This window comes from Salminus brasiliensis, chromosome 19 (genome assembly GCF_030463535.1).
Source record: "Salminus brasiliensis chromosome 19, fSalBra1.hap2, whole genome shotgun sequence".
In the NCBI taxonomy this organism is placed as follows: Eukaryota; Metazoa; Chordata; class Actinopteri; order Characiformes; family Bryconidae; genus Salminus; species Salminus brasiliensis.
The window spans coordinates 26,056-47,786 of record NC_132896.1 but is presented as its reverse complement, the minus strand read 5'-3'; the positions used below and the strand labels follow the sequence as shown (position 1 = coordinate 47,786).

General features: G+C 42.2%; 1 protein-coding gene across 3 annotated transcripts in view; it reads left to right on the top strand.

The window, feature by feature from the left end:
• The window catches only part of ano1b (anoctamin 1, calcium activated chloride channel b), a 64,684-nt gene extending 43,862 nt beyond the window's left edge, over positions 1–20,822 (top strand). The window contains exons 12-25 of one of the 3 annotated variants that reach the window (XM_072664077.1): positions 1,849–2,009; positions 3,806–3,888; positions 4,516–4,590; positions 4,844–4,918; positions 6,039–6,240; positions 6,727–6,838; positions 6,965–7,022; positions 7,418–7,518; positions 9,677–9,819; positions 11,822–11,974; positions 12,233–12,285; positions 17,241–17,425; positions 17,508–17,613; positions 17,725–20,822. In XM_072664077.1, the coding sequence (XP_072520178.1) occupies positions 1,849–2,009; positions 3,806–3,888; positions 4,516–4,590; positions 4,844–4,918; positions 6,039–6,240; positions 6,727–6,838; positions 6,965–7,022; positions 7,418–7,518; positions 9,677–9,819; positions 11,822–11,974; positions 12,233–12,285; positions 17,241–17,425; positions 17,508–17,613; positions 17,725–17,964 (1,747 nt within the window). In that variant the 3' untranslated portion in view covers positions 17,965–20,822. Of the gene's footprint in view, positions 1–1,848; positions 2,010–3,805; positions 3,889–4,515; positions 4,591–4,843; positions 4,919–6,038; positions 6,241–6,726; positions 6,839–6,964; positions 7,023–7,417; positions 7,519–9,676; positions 9,820–11,821; positions 11,975–12,232; positions 12,286–12,917; positions 17,426–17,507; positions 17,614–17,724 lie in introns of those variants that run through there. The other 2 variants (XR_011977927.1, XM_072664078.1) reach the window with 2 other exon arrangements.
• Positions 20,823–21,731: the final 909 nt, after the last annotated feature.

Below are 21,731 nucleotides of genomic sequence, written 5' to 3'. Positions count from 1 at the left end.
TACTGAACTGGTTGTACTGTCTGCACTGTGTTGTGTTGTACTGTCTGCACTGTGTTGTGCTGTACTGTCTGCACTGTGTTGTACTCTCTGCACTGTGTTGTACTGAACTGTCTGCACTGTGTTGTGTTGTGTTGTACTGTATGCACTGTGTTGTGTTGTACTGTATGCACTGTGTTGTGTTGTACTGTCTGCACTGTGTTGTGTTGTACTGTCTGCACTGTGTTGTGTTGTACTGAACTGTCTGCACTGTGTTGTGTTGTACTGTATGCACTGTGTTGTGTTGTACTGTCTGCGTTGTGTTGTGTTGTACTGAACTGTCTGCACTGTGTTGTGTTGTACTGTACTGTATGCACTGTGTTGTGTTGTACTGTATGCACTGTGTTGTGTTGCATCGTGGTCCTGGAGGAACGTTGTTTGGTTTCACTGTGAAAGTGTCATTAGTACACAAACACAGTAGATGCACTTGGACCCATATCTTGATTTAAAAATAATAAATATATTAATTGACCAGTTTCATATTTAAGAAATACATTTTAAAGTTGTTTTTAAAATACATTTAACAGATACAGTTTTGCCCATTTTTATACATTGCAAAATATATTTACTGAATATATTTTAATAGATTTTCTTCTGATAAATGCAGCCATATTCATAAAAACTGCAATCTGTCATGATCTACACGGTCTGACAAGAATGGGTGAACAGGGGATGGACCAAGTGAGGAGTTTGTTGTGGGACAATAAACCATAAAACAAACAGAAAAAGCAGCAAGAATTACGAGGGGCAAAGAGGAACAGAAACAACAACCGTGACAACCAAGAGGGGCAGAACAAAAGAACACACCTGGGGCTGGCGAGGCACTAGGGCTGTGCTAGCTGCCGGGGCTGAGCCTGAACCGCTATACGGAAACATAAACCACCAGGCCGAGCCTGGGAAAAACTCTCAACTGAGAGGAAAGAGGTGCGCTAGTCAGGCGTGCTGAACTTACACGACTCGTGGAAGTGGGGAGTCAGCCGCCAACCTAGACGACTGAACCGGTCCGACGGAGGGGAAGCTACCTGCCAAAACGAGCGGACGAGTTGCTCACTACCGGAGCTCCTGAACCTGAGCCCGTTAAAACCGTGAAGCCTGGCGAGATCGCCGCAGACCTGCAGTAGCCCCCAAACAGACCCTGGGAATAATACTGCCTAGCTAGCTGCCATAGCTTGCTATGCTCAACTAGCTACGGCCAGAAGAGTCCTCTAGACACAGACAGACTCACAGACTAGACTGGTGAACACTGAGTACCCAAGGTTAGCTGAGTATCCGGAGTGCATTGGTTGCACTAAGAGTAATTCTCGGCCCCCAGCAGCTGACACTAGCCCTCCTTAAATACACCAGCCCACAGGTGATACACATTCACCAAACGATGAACAGACACATGACAAACAACCTAAAACCAAGATGGCGACGATGGGCGTCAACACAAGAGTCCTTTTCAACATAAACGTCCAGAGCATAACATAACATAACATGACATGACTTTGAAGGGGGAGTTCTTGATCACCTGTGAGCCGCGGCCCGAGACCGCCCCCTGGGGCAGGCGCGGGCATGACACAATTAAGAGTTACATGTTTAAAACAAGACATTATGGCTGTAGTTCATACTACACAACTTCGTTCGGTGAAACTACAGTTTTAGGAAACACCTGTGCCGCTTAACAATGTATTTACCTCTATAGTTCCAACTATGCTTTTGGGAAACACACCCCTGGGTGTCCCTCATGAAGCTACCTCAATGCAGACGATCTACTGAAGAACTTAAGATTCTAAAGATGAGTCTGGATTGACCTTTTTTCCTCTCTCTCAGTATGGAGATTTGCGACAGTAGGAGGAATATAACGATGTGTCCCCTGTGTGACCGGGCATGCAGTTACTGGACTCTGAGCTCTGCGTGTGGTACAGCACGTGCCAGCCACCTGTTTGACAACCCGGCCACTGTCTTCTTCTCCATCTACATGGCCCTGTGGGGTAATAATACACACACACACACACTGTAACATTGAGAGAGATGACGTAGATGAGGTTAAATGAAATTGCAATGAAGTTTTGATTAGATTATATTAGATTTAACTTTATTGGGCATACAGGTAAGGAGTACAGGTACAAATCCAATGAAATGCAGTTAGCATCCAACCAGCAGTGCAAAACAGTAATATTACATAACAGTATTATTTACATAATGTGCAAAATAGAAATGACCATAACAATTAGGACTTATCGTGCATGCTGAGGTATTAAAAAATACACCGAATGTGGGAGTTATCATAGTCCACACTGAGCAAATGAACATCTAAAAATGGTAAAAGTACACCAAATATGAGTCAGGAAAGGAGACAGGGGAAACTGGGACAGGACTGGGACAGAAATATGTGGAAGACTGGACTAGGACAGAATCAGAGAACAGGGCCTGGACAGGGACAAACATGGGAAACTATGAAGAAATACAAAAATGAGGTACTGGACAGGATCGAAAGGCATCAGGTCAGGCCAGATAAGTTGACGGTCATTTACTCAGAGAAGGTAAAGAGAGAGAATGTTGAGCAGTATCAGAGTGTGTCTGACGACCCCGGCAGGTCTGACTATAACAGCCTAATTAAAAGGAGGTTTAGTAAGAACCCTGGCTGCAGCATTTTGAAGCAGCTGAAGTTTATTGAGGTTCCTGCTGGAACAACCTGACAGTAGTGCGTTACAGTAATCTAGTCTTGAGGTGATAAAAGCGTGTACCAGCTTTTCTGCGTCCTGTAGAGAGGAGGAGTCTCTTTGTTTGGAGATGTTCCTAAGCTACATAAAGGCTGTTCTACTAATAGCTATATGTAGGGAAGGACTGGACAGGGACAGAGAAGAGGGACTAGACAGGGACAGAGAAGAGGGACTAGACAGGGACAGAGATGAGGGACTGGACAGAGAAGAGAGATGAAGGACTGGACAAAGAAGAGAGATGAGGAACTGTTCTCATTTGAGCAGCATTAGTAAAATGATTTTATCACCTTTGTCTCTTCCAAACTATATTTCCCCATATTTCACATTCGGCTTGTAAGGGTATCTTCTTTTTAAGCTGTAGTTAATAGAAATACTCTCAGCTGAGGCACCAGGACGTAATAAAATGAGAAAGTCGAATAATTCAAGGAAAGCTCTGAACCCTCCCTGGCCAGGAGGAATCAGAGGAGAAGATGGACGGTTGGATGTGGGTTTTGAGAGTCAGCTCCACCGTCTCAACATTTGCATAATTTTATTCAGCTTCATCTGAATGCAGAGGCAAATTTAGCCCCGCTCATAATTTACCTTTGATATGGGATCATCTGTGGAATTAAAAAGTTAATAATTAATAATTTCTCCCTAATTTTAGCACCTTTGGTGTCATGTTATTTCCTCAAGCATAGCTGCAGAAGGGGTGTGTAATGGGAAATGCCATCTAATGTTTCCTCTCATTAATTAGACCTGCAATAACAATAAAAGCCTCAGAGAGCTAATATATTATATTATATTATATTATATTATATCAGATTAGATTAGATTAGATTAGATTACAAGGAAGTTGGACTCTTAATTGTAGTTAGGTATGAGCCAGTACATAAAAATAATTTTATAAATAAATAAATAAATAATCTGTTTATAAAAACACTCCAGATTAAAAGATTGTTGTCTGGGATGTTCACTTGAACAGGAATTTGGCGAATAGGAATCCAGCATCGATGAGGTGTGTGTGTGTGTGTGTGTGTGTGTGTGTGTGTGTGTCTGTGTCTGTGTCTGTGTGTGTTTTTCAGCGGCGTTCTTCATGGAACACTGGAAGCGAAGACAGATGCGTTTGAACTATGAATGGGATCTCACAGGCTTTGAGGAGGAGGAGGTGAGGAAGGAGTGTGAAATTACATATACACAATCTCTCTCTCTCTCTTTCTCTCTCTCTCACACACACACACACACACACTAATGTATATAAATACACAGTATATACAAACACTGTGCTTTATTTGACATGAACAGTAAATCTGATCTTTTAACATGAATAATAATAATAATAAGAATAATAATAATAATAATGTATCTCTCCTCTCTGGGTGGTGTGTGTAGGAAGCACAGAAGGTTTGAAACACTTTCACATTAAAATCTCTTTTCTGTCCAACCCCCCCCCTCACTCTCTCATTCACTCTCTCACTCTCTCACTCAATCTCTCACTCACTCACTCACTCACTCACTCACTCTCTCACTCACTTACACACTCTCACTCAAAGTATTTCAAAATAAAAGTCACTTTCTATAGCCTTTCTGTCCTCACACACATTCGGTCTAACACACATTCCCTCTCTCTCTGCTGCACACACCCGCTTCCCTAACACACACACACAACACCAGCGTCTGCCTGCACCTGAGTGTGTGCTGGATCTGAATGTGAACTAAAAGAACCACATTTGCTGTGCAGATATAGTTACTGTGTGTGTGTCTGTGTGTGTGTGTATGTCTGTGTGTGTTTTAGGACCATCCAAGAGCGGAGTATGAGTTTAGAGTGATGCAGAAATCTCTCAAAAAAGAACAAAAAGCACAGAAGAAGGTATGTGTGTTTGTGTGTTTGTGTGTGTGTGTTTGTGTGTGTGTAATCCAGAGGTTAGTCTTTAGTGTTTTGATGTTAATGTTTGGGAGTCAGTGTTTTGGAGTTATTATTTATTTCTTAACCAAAGTCTTAATGGAGTGACATCTGTAAATCGTTCACACACATCTTCCCTCACCTTCATGAGAAATGAACCCCCTGTCTGTCTGAATTAGTGCAGAGTGAGATGTAAGATCAGACTGCCCCTCTCTTTCAGCCGGAGAAAGAGAAGCTGACGTGTAGAGACAGATGTCCGGCTTATATGACTAATGTTGTTATGATGCTGTTAATGGTAAGTATCTCTCTCTCTCTCTCTCTCTCTCTCACATACACACACACACACATACAGTAGCACTTTACAGTAGGGATGGTCAATGATATACAACATCAAATCAGCGATCAGACAGGTGATCAGACAGGTGATCAGACAGGTGATCAGACAGGCGATCAGACAGGCAAAAGCTGTTTTATTTCTGTGAGCAGGCAGCATGTACCGCCAGCCACCAGCAGGGGGCCCAGACAGCAAAGTAGGAAAGCTGGTGGGGTTGGAGCAAAGAACTCCAAGCCCCAGAATTCCCAGCGATAATCAACGCTGACCAGACCCACCTGTGTGGCACAGTATAAATACACCTAGCCAAACACACTTCCCTGGCGCAGCTTTGTAGAGGGGCGAACCGTAACAGTGGGTTTATGTTGTGAAGAGAAAAGAGAAAGAGTTTAAGTTGTGAACAGAAAAGAAAAAAAGCTTTTGTTGTTGTCTGTAGTTTGAGTAAACATCACTCCTGGTTTTCCTTTGTTTGTTTTCCCGCCTTCGTTGCTTAAGATCAGTGCTTATACTGCCACCCCTCACAGCCATGGTGGCACAGTGGAAATACACTGAGCTCCCATTACCAGGGTTGGGAGTTCAAGCCCAACAGTCACCAAGCACACACCACAAAAGGAGTTGTCTCATTTGATCATAATAAAACAAACTTTAACTGCACTTGAGTCCAAACCCCACACCACACCGTAACAATTTCTCTGTAAATCTGATCCAGATTCTTTCTATAAATGTTTACTTTTTGTGCCAGTAAAGTATTTATCTCCCTCAAAAGTCCAGTTTTGTGCTGAATCATATTATTTGTTAAAATCAGATCCTCAACATGAATTAATTTAGAGCTCCATGTTCAGGGGATCCCGTCCTAACAGCTGGTTAACAGTCAGCCTCTACCCGTAAATCTTTAATGCTACATGATTTATCATGCCTAAGGTTTACTATTCAGTAATCTTTAATGAAGTAAATATTATGTAAAATGTAGTAAAACTAAATGGAAAGCAGTTCTAACCAACTGAGTTGTTCCTAGGTTATACAAGAGAGGAAAAGCTGGGAACCTCTGGTGTTAATGAGGTCAGTGTTGACTGCTGTGTTTCAGATCGGTGTGACGTTTGCGATTGTGTTTGGGGTCATCCTGTACCGGATATCCACTAAAGCAGCACTGCACATGAGCTCCAACCCCACCACTCGCTCCAACGTTCGACTCACTGTCAAAACCACTGCCGCCATCATCAACCTGGTGGTCATCCTCATTCTAGATGAAGTGTACGGGGCTGTGGCCCGCTGGCTCACTGTTCTGGGTCAGTTCTGTCTATCTGTACAGAGAGTGTGTGTTTATCACTGCAGTGTGTGTTTATTGTTGTAATCTGTTTTTAACACTGTAGTGTTTGTTTAACACTGTAGTGTGTGTTTAACACTGTAGTGTGTGTTTATTGTTGCAATCTGTTTTTAACACTGTAGTGTTGGGTTTAACACTGTAGTGTTTGTTTAACACTGTAGTGTGTGTTTATTGTTGCAATCTGTTTTTAACACTGTAGTGTTGGGTTTAACACTGTAGTGTTTGTTTAACACTGTAGTGTGTGTTTATTGTTGCAATCTGTTTTTAACACTGTAGTGTTGGGTTTAACACTGTAGTGTTTGTTTAACACTGTAGTGTGTGTTTATTGTTGCAATCTGTTTTTAACACTGTAGTGTTGGGTTTAACACTGTAGTGTTTGTTTAACACTGTAGTGTGTGTTTATTGTTGTAATCTGTTTTTAACACTGTAATTTCTGCTTCGACCCCAGAGGTGCCAAAAACAGATAAGAGCTTTGAGGAGCGACTGATTTTCAAAACATTTATCCTGAAGTTTGTGAACGCGTTTACCCCCATTATTTACATCGCTTTCTTTAGAGGCAGGTGAGTATCCAGCATTTCATATCATATTTCATAATAGTATAATATCAGTATTATTACATAAATACATTTGAATTAAAAGCTATCTCTGTGTGTGTGTGTGTGTGTGTGTATTTGTGTGTGCTGTAGGTTGGTGGGACGTCCTGGCAGCTATCTGTACGTGTTTGAGTCGTATCGAATGGAGGAGGTGAACTCAGCTACACTCTGCTTCTTCTACTGTTTAAATACAAATACTAGAATTAACTAGAATGTTGCTACGCTATTCAGTGCGGTTGCTATTGACCTTCTTAGTGGTTTCCATATGATTAGTTGGGTGTTGGTGGTGTATTTGTATCATTATAACACAAAAGGGTGTTTTTACACCCCGTTTATTCCTTTGGGACAAAAACTTTAAAGAAAAATCTGTACATGGAAAAAACACCAATCTGGAGTTGATCAGTTCCGGGGAAGAAATCTGGCATAATGATAATAATAATAATAATAATAATAATAATAGTAATAATAATAATAGTAATAATAATATGAATCAGACATGAATACAGTTTGACTAGAGTGTGTATGTGTGTGTGTGTGTTTTTATAGTGTGCACACGGGGGCTGCCTGATGGAGCTGTGTATTCAGCTCAGCATCACCATGCTGGGAAAACAACTCATTCAGAACAACCTGTTCGAGATTGGCATACCGTAAATACACACATACACACACACACACACACACACAAATAACAATGTAACAATGTAATGTTAATGTAACAAAAATGTTGATGTAATGGTGTGTGTGTGCTGATGTAATGGTTGTTTGTGTGGGTGTAATGGTTGTATGTGTGTGTACTGATGTAATTGTGTGTGTGTGTGTGTGTTGGTGTAATGGTTGTTTGTGTGTGTTGATGTAATGATGTGTATGTGTGTGTTGGTGTAATGGTTGTTTGTGTGTGTGTTGGTGTAATGGTTGTTTGTGTGTGTGTGTGTGTGTGTTGATGTAATGGTGTAATGGTTGTTTGTGTGCGTTGATGTAATGGTGTGTGTGTTGGTGTAATGGTTGTTTGTGTGTGTGCTGATGTAATTGGTGTGTGTGTTGGTGTAATGGTTGTTTGTGTGTGTGCTGATTTAATGGTTGTTTGTGTATGTGTTGGTGTAATGGTGTGTGTGTGTGTGTGTGTTGGTAAAATGGTTGTTTGTGTGTGTTGGTGTAATGGTTGTTTGTGTGTGTGTTGATGTAATGGTTGTTTGTGTGTGTGCTGGTGTAATGGTTGATTGTGTGTGTGTTGATTTAATGGTTGTTTGTGTGTGTGCTGGTGTAATGGTTGATTGTGTGTGTGTTGATTTAATGGTTGTTTGTGTGTGTGTTGATGTAATGGTTGATTCTGTGTGTGTAATGGTGTGTGTGTGTTGGTGTAATGGCTGTTTGTGTGTGTGTTGGTGTAATGGTGTGTGTGTTGGTGTAATGGTTGTTTGTGTGTGTGTTGGTGTAATGGTTGTTTGTGTGTGTGTGTTGATGTAATGGTGTGTGTGTTGGTGTAGTGGTTGTTTATGTGTGTGTGTTGGTGTAATTATTGTTTGTGTGTAATGGTTGTTTGTGTGTGTGTTGATGTAATGGTTGTTTGTGTGTGATTGTGTTGATGTAATGGTTGTGTGTGTGTGTGTTGATGTAATGGTGTGTGTGTGTTTGTTGGTGTAATTGTTGTTTATGTGTAATGGTTGTTTGTGTTGATGTAATGGTGTGTGTTGGTGTAATGATTGTGTGTGTGTTGATGTAATGGTGTGTGTTGGTGTATTGGTTGTTTGTATGTGTGTTGATGTAATGGTTGTTTGTGTGTAATGGTTGTTTGTGTGAGTGTTGATGTAATGGTGTGTGTGTGTGTGTTGGTGTAATGGTTGTTTGTGTGTAATGGTTGTTTGTGTGTGTTGATGTAATGGTTGTTTTTGTGTAATGGTTGTTTGTGTGTGTGTTGATGTAATGGTTGTTTGTGTGTGTGTTGATGTAATGGTGTGTGTGTGTGTTGATGTAATGGTGTGTGTGTGTGTTGATGTAATGATGTGTGTGTGTTGGTGTAATGGTTGTTTGTGTGTGTGTTGGTGTAATGGTTGTTTGTGTGTGTTTATGTAATGGTGTGTGTGTTGGTGTAGTGGTTGTTTGTGTGTGTGCTGGTGTAATGGTTGTTTGTGTGTGTGTTGATGTAATGGTTGTTTGTGTGTGTGTGTTGATGTGATGGTGTGTGTGTGTGTGTGTAATGGTTGTTTGTGTGTGTGTTGATGTTGTTTGTGTGTGTGTTGATGTAATGGTTGTTTGTGTGTAATGGTTCTTTGTGTGTGTGTTGATGTAATGGTGTGTGTTGTGTAATGGTTCTTTGTGTGTGTGTTGATGTAATGTGTGTGTGTGTGTTGATGTAATGGTTGTTTGTGTGTATGTTGATGTAATGGTGTGTGTTGGTGTAATGGTTGTTTGTGTGTAATGGTTGTTTGTGTGTGTGTTGATGTAATGGTGTGTGTTGTTGTAATGGTTGTTTGTGTGTAATGGTTGTTTGTGTGAGTGTTGATGTAATGGTGTGTGTGTGTGTGTTGATGTAATGGTTGTTTGTGTGTAATGTTGTTTGTGTGTGTGTTGATGTAATGGTGTGTGTGTGTGTTGATGTAATGGTTGTTTGTGTGTAATGTTGTTTGTGTGTGTTGATGTAATGGTGTGTGTGTGTGTTGGTGTAATGGTGTGTGTTAATGTAATGGTTGTTTGTGTGGAATGGTTGTTTGTGTGAGTGTTGATGTAATGGTGTGTGTGTGTGTGTGTTGATGTAATGGTTGTTTGTGTGTGTGTTGATGTAATGGGGTGTGTGTGTGTGTTGTGCAGTAAACTGAAGAAGCTGATTCGCTACATTAAGTCGAAGCGAAGTGCGTTTCAGGAGGAAGAGCGCGAGAAGAAGCTGCAGCGCTACGAGACCGACTACTTCCTGGAACCGTTCGCTGGCCTCACCCCTGAGTACATGGAGATGAGTGAGTGTGTGTTCATCACCCACCCAGTGTGTGTTCATCACCCACCCAATGTGTATAAACCATTAATTCAGTTATACCTGAAGGACTAAAGGGGTGTGTGTGTGTGTGTGTGTGTGTGTGTGTGTGTGTGTGTGTGTGTAAAAACACTAAAAAAGACTGATTTTGCTGAAATCACTGAATCGCTGGGTTTTCCAGAACACTGGGTTGGTTTGTTAGCGTGTGGAAGGAGCTCTGGGGTACCGGGAGAGCAGGTAAAGAACCACTGTGCTTGGACTGAGACGGGCGTGTAAACAGGAAGTCCCGGAGCTGGAACTATGGAAAGTTCTGAGCTGGAGGTCAGTCCGAGCACAGTCTGTTCCTGTTGGCCAGATCTTTTGAATCAGACATCCACTCAGAAACAACATCCCTGCAGCCGCTCAGAGCTTCATTAGCTGTAACCTCTGCTAAGAGAAAACCCATGACGGTGGCGCTTTAAGGAGAGGCGCTCGAGTTCGTCAGAGAGGAGCATGCCGATTATGGAACAGGACTCAGCTCAGACTTCCAGTTTTACAGACGATAAAGATGAGATTAGTGTGGGTTTATACTGTTTTATTTGTGCAGTGGTGTAAAGAGATAGAGCTGGATTGTTCTGGTGGTGTTGAAGTTGTGGTTCTGAACCCCGGTGTCAGTCTGCTGTGACATCAGATTAACACCATCAGCTTCTGAAATATTTAACAAAGCTGGAAACTTACGCCCCTTCCATCTCTACCCAAACACACCCAGCACCTCTCTCCTGCCTGGCTCTGAGGAGGGTGTGGAGGGGTTTACTGGTTTCGGTTGAATTAGTTGTCTCTGCAGTTCTTAATGTTTGCAATAGAGATGCGCAAGGATGAACAGAACCTTTACCAGTGTCAAGGTCATTCACACGGCACGTCTCTAATGCAAACAGATGGTTCTGTATTGAACCAAAAGTGGCTCTTTTATGGCATCACTCAAAGAACCATTTGAAGCCCCTTTATTTCTAAAGGTGTGTGTTCACTATCAGCCTGACTTTACTCCTGATCTCAGATGCCTGCAGAAGCTGAGATCATACCTGGAGTGAAGTTCTCCTTCAGGTCCTCTTCTCTCAGTTGACTTTCATTTGTGAAGTTGACGACCAAGGAAAGTGTTTATGTTGATGGTGAACTCTGCTGGCTCACTGCTGCAATTATAGCCTCGGTTTCTCTGGACTTTTATACTGCTTTCATTTCAGAAGACAGATAAATGAGCAGGTGTCCCGATACTTTTGTTCACATAGTGTAGTTATTTTCAGTCAGTTTACAGTGGTCTGCCACAGTCAGCAGTTCCGTCTGTTTCTGTGATTTGATCAGGCTAAACATGGTCCGAACATGGAAGTACAGATGTGCAGTGTGCTCCCCTTCCTCACAGCTGGACTGCAGGCCTGGTTTTAGATGCTTGATTAAAGAACCGGCGTTTCTCTGTGACAGAGTTCAGTTTCTCTGACTGCCCCTCTTTTTCAGCACCTGTCATTTTAGAGTCGACCTGCGAGCTAACCCAACCCTAACCCTAACAGCGCTAACAGTGAGGCCCACATTTCTCTCTCTCTCTCTGACTGAACTCTGCTGCCTCTCCGGGTTTGAGAGTCAGTGGAAATCACTGTCCAGACCCTCTCCAGTTTCACTTAGCTGGACCTGAAACATCAGCCGGACTCCACCCCCCAAACACGTCAGTCTGTCCATAAACTGTGTGTGTTAAAGGTCATACTGTGTGAGTCTGTAAAAGCTGTAAACATGTTTAGCAGTGGATCAGGTAGCCATGGCACATGGGGCGGGACTTAAAATATATTGTGGGAATGGGGGCGGGCCTTTGAGTATGTGGCGGAATGGGGGTTTACCTTGGGAACTGTAACTGTAACTCACAACGCTACACCAACATGATTATAATAATAATATTAATAAATGATATTATATATCTTGAACAGCCATTGGTCTGAAGTGTGTGTAATGTGTGTGTGTAACTGCAGTTATCCAGTTTGGCTTTGTGACGCTGTTTGTGGCCTCGTTCCCGCTGGCGCCCCTGTTCGCCCTCCTTAACAACATTATCGAGATCCGACTGGATGCCAAGAAGTTTGTAGCCGAGCTTAGGAGGCCGGACGCAGCTCGGGCCAAAGACATTGGTGTGTGTTCAGTGTGTGTGTATCTTCTCTCATCTCTGACCATTTCTTTATCCAGATCACGTTCTGAAATTATCCACCTTTATTTAATGCCAGTTCTGTAGAACTTTAGTCTTCTCCTGGTAGTGTGCCACCTAGTGGTAGATCCCAAGCAGCTCCTGTACAGACGATCATCTCTGACGGCACCTGCACTTTTTGTTGTGCTTGTTTTTCTTAAATCTGACAGTTCTGACCATCTTCAACCTCCTTTTCCATTTTCAGGAATCTGGTACAACATCCTGCGAGGTGTTGCGAAAATAGCAGTTATAGTGAATGTAAGTATACTTTGAGTTTCTTTCATAAAATCTAGTGTTTTCATTACAAACCCTTGTTAATATTAAATAATTAAATGGGCAAACATTTTCAAACCTGCTGTTGTAGAACCTTGGTGCTAACACTGGAAACTACAGATGTTATATAATGTAGAGTTTAGATAGTAGTTTATCACTTCACTTGTCCATTATAGATTCCTCATAGACACTCACCTGACATTTGTTAGGGCTAGGGCTAGGGTTAGGTTTAGGTGTAGGGTTAAATTTAATAGACAGCCTTTTACATTCAGTTTCAGTTCAGCTGGGTTAAAGTTTTTAACGCTTTAGAGACAGAGGTAAACAGGCTCTTTTTATAGATTTTTTAACCTTAAGAAAGTGATTGTTTTTTTACAAGATACACACAGAGATGATAAATCTGTTTCTGATTGGGGTTCATGGTGGAAAGGACAGGGTTTTTAAAGTCATGGGACGAATGGTATCGCAGGAGTTGCAGTTCTGATTTCTTACCCCTAATGAAGTAGTTAATGAAGTAGTAGCATGACGCTAATGAAGTAGTAGCATGTCGCTTACTCATGTTTAGAAGATATAGTTCATGATCATGTTTTTAATTGTATTAATGTGTTTTCCCCAAATAGCGTCTCGGAGAGAGGGGAGCTGTTTACTGTGTGTAAACTGGGGGAGTTGCTGCAGTCTCTCTCGCCAGAGGATATTGTTGTTTTAGGAGGTGACCTGCTGGATGCATGGAGAGAAAAGCATCCCTCGGATCAACAGTACTCTTGGGTGAAAGTGGATGGTAGAGGAATTTTTTCAGCACAATTGGACAGATTTGGACAGACAATTGGACAGTTCTGTTCAGGAGAAATTATTTTGTGAGAGTTTTGGACTGTTTGGGCTGAGTGGGCTAGGAAAAAGGATTATCATCCATCTCTTATGCAATGGTGGGAAGAAGGGAAGGATCATATCAGAGTCTTCTGTCAGGATTTTACATCGTATTCTACATCCCGAATAAAAAATGTTGTGAATATTTTAGAAAAGGACATCATGTGAATATACAACTTAATGATGGCTTACGGGCGGAGCTCACTGTGAAGTTGCAGGAGTTGGGGATATTTTAAATGAGAAGGCTAAGGGAGCACTGGTCAGGTATAGGTTCTTGTCTGTACAGGCTATGGATGCTCCTACAACTTACTTTATTAATCTTAAAAAGTCCGGAAACTGGCTAACCCTGGCTAACTGGCTAACCCTAACCCTATACAGCAAGTACTTCAGATTAGCAGTGTTCAGAGACCCTGTTTGAGGACTTACCTTGACTGGATGCTGAAGGCAAACTGGAAGTAGACGCTGAATAGACTTTTGAGGAGGTTTCTGAAGCTGTGCACCAGCTTAAAAAGCTGTCTGGTTTGCAGGTGGGGATGCTCTGATTAAAGTGTCTGCATATGTTGATGTAACAGTTGTCATATGTCATGGACTAGATGTTTCATCATTGACAAATTCACTACAAGTTTATGAAATGGCTACCTCTGCTAAACTAAATTGGAGTAAAACAGAGACACTTTGCGGTGGTTCAGGTTGTAGGGACAACTCCTTACCACCTTTTCCAGGTGGCATTAAGTAGAACTTATATGGTTTGAAGTTTTTAGGGGTCTGGTTGGGCACTGATGGGAGGGTATAATGGAGAAAGTCTGTGCCATTTTGGCCAAATGGTCTTGGTTAATACCCCAGTTGTCATATAAGCGTAGAGTTTAGGGCGCCAACAACCTTGTTGCATCTGCTTTGTGGCATCGTTCACTGTGCTTGAACCACCTAGAGCACTGATATCCAGCGGGCACTGGCGAGCTTTTTCTGGAGTGGACAGCACTGTACAGCCAGTACATTTTATCTACGAACAGGCACTTGGCACAGATTGATCTGTTAGTCAGTGATTGCTGCTCTTTTTGTCAGGTCTCAGAGACTTTGTTTCATGTTTTCTTTCAGTGTGCACGTCTGGGCCCCCTTTTTTGGGTTTTCTGGGTGACTGGGGGATCAGATTTGTAGGTGGTTTTGACATTGGTTCTTTTATTTATGGCCCCAAATATTTTGTTCCTGTAAGGGGTGGCTCTAGGGCAAGGCCACCTCCTGCCACCAGGGGGGGGCCCCGAGTCACCCCAGCCAGTAATTGAGCCCAATTCCCTACACCTGGGCAGTAGGCTATATAGGCACACTGATCCAGTTGCCCCACTGCTGGATCTTTTGGCTCTGGTGGTGTGTGTGTCTGTGTGCCTGTGTAGATCTCGAGTGGAAGGCTGAGTGTGTGTCTCTCCTGAGTCTGTCTCCCTGTGTCTGTTTGTGTTTGTGTGTGTGTGTGTGTGTGTGTGTGTGTGTGTGTGTGGCACAAAGTGTATGCGATGGACTGTCGGGTTTAAGAAGTTCTACAAGATACCGTGGGGCCAAACCGTTTAGTGTCTTATCCGTCAGAAGGAGCATTTTATAATCAGTGTGGAATTTAACTGGTAACCTGTGCAGGGACAAGGGAATGGGACTAGTATGGTCAGATGTTTGAGCCCTAGTGAATTCTCTAGCGGCTGCAGTCTGAACTAGTTGGTCAAAAACAACTCCTATGTGTTTTATAGTTCTGCTGGGTCTGACTGAGAACCTGTCTAAATACAGCAATATTTGCATTTTTGGATTTATCCATATTTGGATCAATAAGTCTGGATTCAGCAAAAGAAAGTTGTCACCCAGTTCTCTATGTCATTAAGACAATCTGTTATTTTGACATTTGTTATTTAAGACAAATGTCCTCATTTGATTTGGCAGTATGTGAATGCATTGTGCAGGTAGAACTGCCTCCGAGTTGCTGGAGGGCGGTTCTGTCCCTTCTCCCAAAAAAGGGAGATCTGTGTGACATTAGAAACTGGCGTCCAGTAGCTCTTCTGTGCTGTGATTACAAAATCTAATCGAAAGTTCTGGCCTGATCTGAACCATCTCGTCTTTTGTCCATTGTGCAAATTGGCCAATCGGACTGTATACCAGGGTGCTCGATTATAGATAACTGATCTGATTGATCTTTCCAACCTTACTGATGTAAACTTTGGCCTGATTTCCTTGGATCAGGAGAAGGTGTTTGAGTGTACCATGACTACCTTTTCGAGACCTTGACTAATTTCGGATTTGGGGAGCAGTTGGTCAGTTATGTTGAGCTGCTGTATTCTAATGTTTATTGTCTGGTTAAGTTGGGAAGGGAATTGAGTCGGCCTGTCTCAGTTCGGCAAGGCATTAGACAGGGGTGCCCCTTGTCAGGTTAGCTCTACAGTGAAAGGGGTCGCAGTTTCAGGATGGGGTGGCATTTCGGCCTTCTCTGTATCAGCTGATGTTACTGTGATTGTAAAGGATGAGAGGGATATCCAGCAACTGCAGGATGATCTTTGTTATGAAACGGCATCGTCAGGCAAGGTAAACTGGAGGAATCTTTGTGGTGTGGACATGGCGGTACACCCCCTGACCTACCTGGGGGCCTAGTGTGGGGTACACATGGGTTGAAGGTGCGGGGAGGTAGCCTCGCTGAAGGGTGTTTTACAGCAGACTGTTAGAAAGCTGGAGGAGTGGAAGTGGCTGCTCCCTCAAGTGTCATATCAAAGTAGGCTGTTGAACATTAACAACTTATTGTTGCATCCACCCTGTGGCACCGATTGATGGTCTTAAATGCTCCATCTTAAATGGTGGGCTTTTTTTTGGACTGAACTGTCCTTAGTCTAAGCTACACGCTCTTGTATCCTGTATCTGTATCATTTCAGTAACACAGCACCTCTAGACTTACTTTTTTACATTACTTTTTTACAACATTTTTACACATGTAGTTCAGGGTGAACACAGCAGAACGACAGTAGTTTGTAAAAGTTTTTGGATTTTACTCACAACTCCATACAAGGCCATACTTGGTCAGTAAGAGCATCTGCAGGTCCGGTTTACTTACTGCAGTGGAAGTGGAAGGGTCCTATAAAAACCCAGGAACCATCTAACTCAATTAAAAGAGCTGAAACTGTACTATAGTGAAAGTATGGTACTGTATCCCAATCTAACTCAATTAAAAGAGCTGAAACTGTACTATAGTGAAAGTATGGTACTGTACCCCAATCTAACTCTATTAAAGAGCTGAAACTGTACTATAGTGAAAGTATGGTACTGTATCCCAATCTAACTCAATTAAAAGAGCTGAAACTGTACTATAGTGAAAGTATGGTACTGTATCCCAGTCTAACTCAATTAAAGAGCTGAAACTGTACTATAGTGAAAGTATGGTACTGTATCCCAATCTAACTCAATTAAAGAGCTGAAACTGTACTATAGTGAAAGTATGGTACTGTATCCCAATCTAACTCAATTAATGAGCTGAAACTGTACTATAGTGAAAGTATGGTACTGTCTCTCAATCTAACTCAATTAAAGAGCTGAAACTGTACTATAGTGAAAGTATGGTACTGTATCCCAATCTAACTCAATTAAAGAGCTGAAACTGTACTATAGTGAAAGTATGGTACTGTATCCCAATCTAACTCAATTAAAGAGCTGAAACTGTACTATAGTGAAAGTATGGTACTGTACCCTAATCTAACTCAATTAAAGAGCTGAAACTGTACTATAGTGAAAGTATGGTACTGTATCCTAATCTAACTCAATTAAAGAGCTGAAACTGTACTATAATTAAACATTTGTATTAATTGCTAATACTGTAATCTGATCATCCCAATTACAAACAGTGTAACTACACACACACACACACACACACACACAGCTGAAGTGTTCAGATGTGTTGTGAGTCATTCCAAAGGCTTCAGTCTGCAGTACTGAAGTATTTGGAGATAAGAGCACTAGCGGGTTAACAGATGTAATAAATGTGTTATTACAGTAATAGATGGAAGGTATTTAAAGTGTTATAAGCAGACCTGCTGAATGTTATCGTGATTATCTGTGATTGACAGGCCTTCGTCATCTCCTTCACCTCGGACTTCGTCCCTCGGCTGGTGTATCAGTACATGTACAGTTCTGACGGTTCTATGCACGGCTTTGTGAACCACACACTGTCCTACTTTAATGTCAGCCACTTCCAGAACGGAACAGCCCCTGTGGAGCCGGACCACCTGGGCTTCCATGTGGATGTGTGCAGGTGAACTGGCTCTTTCTGTACTGATTATACGGTCAGTGGGTTCTGCGCTCTAAGTAAGATGTTGGATTTTGTGGTTCTGCAGATATAAAGACTACAGAGAACCCCCGTGGTCTCCAACACCATACGAAGTGTCCAAAGAGTTCTGGGCGGTTCTGGCTGCCAGACTGGCCTTCGTCATTGTCTTTCAGGTGACACACACACACACACACACACACACACAAACAAATGTGCACACAATCTCAACCCCCACACACACATAGTCTCACCCTATCTTACCCTATCTCTCTCTCTCTGTGCAGAATGTAGTGATGCTGATGAGTGATGTTGTGGACTGGCTCATCCCTGACATCCCAAAAGACATTAGCCTCCAGATCCACAAAGAGAAGATCCTGATGGTGGATCTGTTCATGAAAGAGGAACAGGGGAAGCTGCAGGTTCTGGATAATATAGTGACCAGTGGAGAGAAGGAGAACAACTCTGCCCACAGTCCACAGCTCCGCCCACGAGCCGTCTCACACACACAGAGCAACAGCTATTAGTATCTGGCCAGTGTGTGTGTGTGTGTTTTTTTTTTTTCTTTGTTATGACATTCCACAAACTCACAGGCGTCCCCTGCAGGACTGAAACTTCTGTCTTTAGAAATGCTGATCTGATGACTGAGAACCAGACTGAGGACGAGATTAAGGCCAGACTAAGAGCAGGGTTCAGGACTGGACTGAGGATCAGATTGAGGGCCATACTGGGAGCAGGACTTGGACCAGGACCAGACTGAGGACTGCACTCAGAACTGGACTGAGAGCTGGACTGAGAACCAGATTGAGAACCTAAGCGAGACTAAGAGAGCGGGTTCTCTGCTCTGCTCAGGTGTAAGCTGGTTGTTCTGTAGCAGATCAGGCTGTTTGACTTGTTTTCAGAATGAAAGATTTGCTGGTGTCTCTGAAAAAAGGTCTAACAGAAGGTGGAAGGCAGGAGGACCTACAGGAGAACATAGTCTCATTAGGTGTGTTCTCAAACTGATTTACAGATTTTCTGTCCATTTTCTGGCAAATTCATTCACCTGTATTCAGGCACTGTGGCCGTAACGTTAACAAGAAGTAATCAGTCACTCTTTCTGTTCCGCCAGTTGATCATCAGAGGGTTCTAATTAATCTGTCACGGTTCGTCTTTCAGGTATTAGTTCAGGACACATACTCTGTAGATGATGTAGGAGATGGAACTCCTGGTTTTTGTTTTCGTTTCGTTATAAGATGTTCCTGAAGAGTCATGTTGCTGTGGGTTATAAGTAGAACCATCTGAAAGGAACCCTCGTTATCACCTGTAGTCAGGAATCTTTCCACACAACATTTTCTAACTCAGATGAAGCTAAAATGACAGGAAATGTTGAGAGAACAGTCAGGTCTAAGTCCAGACTTCAGACCTTCAGTTGCTGGTTAGCTGGTTAGCGTTCTTGCAGTGAGACAGGTGGGACATTCTAGACTCAAAAGTCATTCCACACAATCCAGACTGAGCACTGGGGTTTGCATTAAGGTTCTAGTTACAAAATATTAACACTGTCACCACTAAACATTGGGTTCTAAGGATAAAATGTTAAGGTTAAGGTTAAGGTAACTCCTCACTGTTACAGAGCTGGGCCAAACGGAATCTGCATTTGCACAGCCGATATTTAAAGTGTTCTAAGTGCTGCAGCAGGTTCTTGTTTTCAGTTTTGTATTTTTGTTATTTTTATATGCAGTTCAGTTCTATTAATCCTGTACTTAATTACAGCTTTCTGTTAGAAGTGACTCAGTGACTGGGATTGAACTTTACACACACACACACACACACACACACACACACACACACACACACACAAAACACACTGCAGTGATGTCAAAAAATATTAGCCTTTCTCCTCTTCTAGGACACTGAGTCATTGAGTTATTATTGTTTATTTAGTTATTTTTTAAGCAGGTTTGTGTTTACAGTCAGCTCTGCTGGATCTTCCTGTTTGCTTTCTTGACTTTGGAGCTCTGTTTCACACCAGGGTTCTATAATGTACTCAGACTCTTATGCAATTCTATCTAGGATCGTTTGAATTCACCATGAATAAAATGTAAAACTGAGTTGTGGATTGTTAAGAAATGGTTTCACATTAAGTTCCAGTCAATGATTCAGCCAAAATACTGTGAACAGGCTCAGTTTCGTGGACAAGAAACAAAGTTTTGACTTTTCTGTGCATAAACAGCAGTGGTGAACGGAAGCAGACGTCTGAAGCTCTAAAAGCTCTGTTCTACCAGAGTTCTGAGAAGAGTTCGGCTCTAGAACCTGCTTTTAAAATCAGATCATTAAAATGGTGGAGGGATACATGCTGCAGGGTGTAGTGCAGCAACAGGACGTAGTCCCTAAAGAAAACTGGATTAGTTGAGATTGTCCACTATTTTACCATCATCATCATCATCATCATCATCATTCCATATAAAACACAGACACCTGATTCCATTCGCCTCCCCTGTAATGAGACCAGAGTGGGTGAGTTTCTCACCACCGTTTCACCCCCCCCCCCTCTCTCTGAATGAGGTCTACTCAGTTATGAGAAGAAGTTTGGAAATTTGGTCTAGCATTCGACTAGGCTGCAGTGCCTGTGGTCATTTACTATTAAAACATCCAGATGTACCTTCAGACGGACACCTCAGATGTTCTTTCTGCGATTAGAGGTGTTGGAGGTTTATTATTTATTACATAATTGATGGGTGTACCTGATTGGGGACCAGAATAATTCAATATTGAATGAAATCCAAGAGTTTTTGAGGCCTGGTCAGTGTTCTCCTCTTCCAGCGGAGAGACAGGACGCAGACTTTTACACAGGAAGCACTTTCCAGAGTAAATTTAGAAAGTGTTCCGTCTCTCTTCACTCCGTTTCCTTATGTTGATATTTCTGACCAGACTGACGGACGACATACTAAACAAATGTCACTTATCTTAAAATTTAGTGGGAAGATCAAAGGGGCTTCAGGGTTTTAAGCTGGAGGAGGAGAACCTGTATTTAGTCTGTTTCTGCCATTTCCTGGAGAAGAGGAGTGGGTTAATATCCCAACCCCTAAACACAGCACTGACCTCCAGCTGCTCACAGTCCTTCACCTGCTCACTTCCCCCTGTTTTACCATTTTGGGCTGATCTTCCAACTTCTCTATGTGTTCATTCTGTTCGGTTAGGGCTAGGTTTAATTGTCTGCTGTTCTGGTTTAGTCTGGTCTTGTGCACACTTGGGAGGGGTGGCAATCGACTTCCACCTGCTGTAAGAAGATAGACATAGGCACAAACACACATACACACACACAAAGAATGAAGAACCTAAAACTGATCTGTGAAATTTGCTGAAATTCTTTATTCTATTAAAGTTCTGAAAAAGTTGAGTAAAACTGTCTGTTGTTTTTCTACAAAGCAAACTATGACTTGAATTGTTCTATACTCTTAATTCTTCTCACACAGTAACACTTTTAATGCATAAAATAAACAGTTTTCCTAAGTTAATCTGATAACAGATAATTACAGAATAATTCAAATGTTCCATGAATTCATATTAAAATGATGAAAATATCATTAATCTTGCACAAGCTGTGAGTCTCCATCATTATCAGCAATGAAAACCTGCTTGGGTCATTGCTGCATGTGCAGCGTAGGGACTTTTTTTAGTGCTTAGGCAAAAATGTATGTCATAGGCAAATCCATAACCCAAACAAAGCAAAGTCTCAGAACCAAGAAACCTAAACAAGCACGTCAGTTATAGGTAACATCACAGTGGCTCCACAAACAGCACTCCAAACAGAGGCGCTTATGAGGAGTCGTAAGCAGTCCCCTAATGAATAGCTCCTGTGTGCTTGGAGCTGATTGCTATCGGGCTGTTGGTCCTGTAGTAGGCTTAAAGAGAGCAGTGAGGCGAGCAGAGCGAGGAGTGTGCCAGTAGACTGAGTAGGAAACCCTCTAGACCTGAGGCTTGATTTAGGGTTAGGGTTTTAATATTAATGAGTCTCTTGAGTACCTCATTACAAGTGGGATGGTTTGATTTTCAGAGCATTGAGATTGTTTGTGTAGGTGTTCGTGTTTTTCCCAATCCTTGTATACCGAACGCAGGAACGATCTGGGGTATCCCTGAGTGTGCACTGCTCTAAAGAGGGTTTGAGTGGCTTTTTGAAAGTCCTCTTTAACTGTGCAAATTCTTTCAAAACGGATTAGTTGGGATTTAATAATGCCTCGAAAGGTGTGCTTGGGGTGGAAGCTGTGTTTATGTAAAAGGGCATGTGTGTCAGTTTCTTTAAAGAATACTTTGA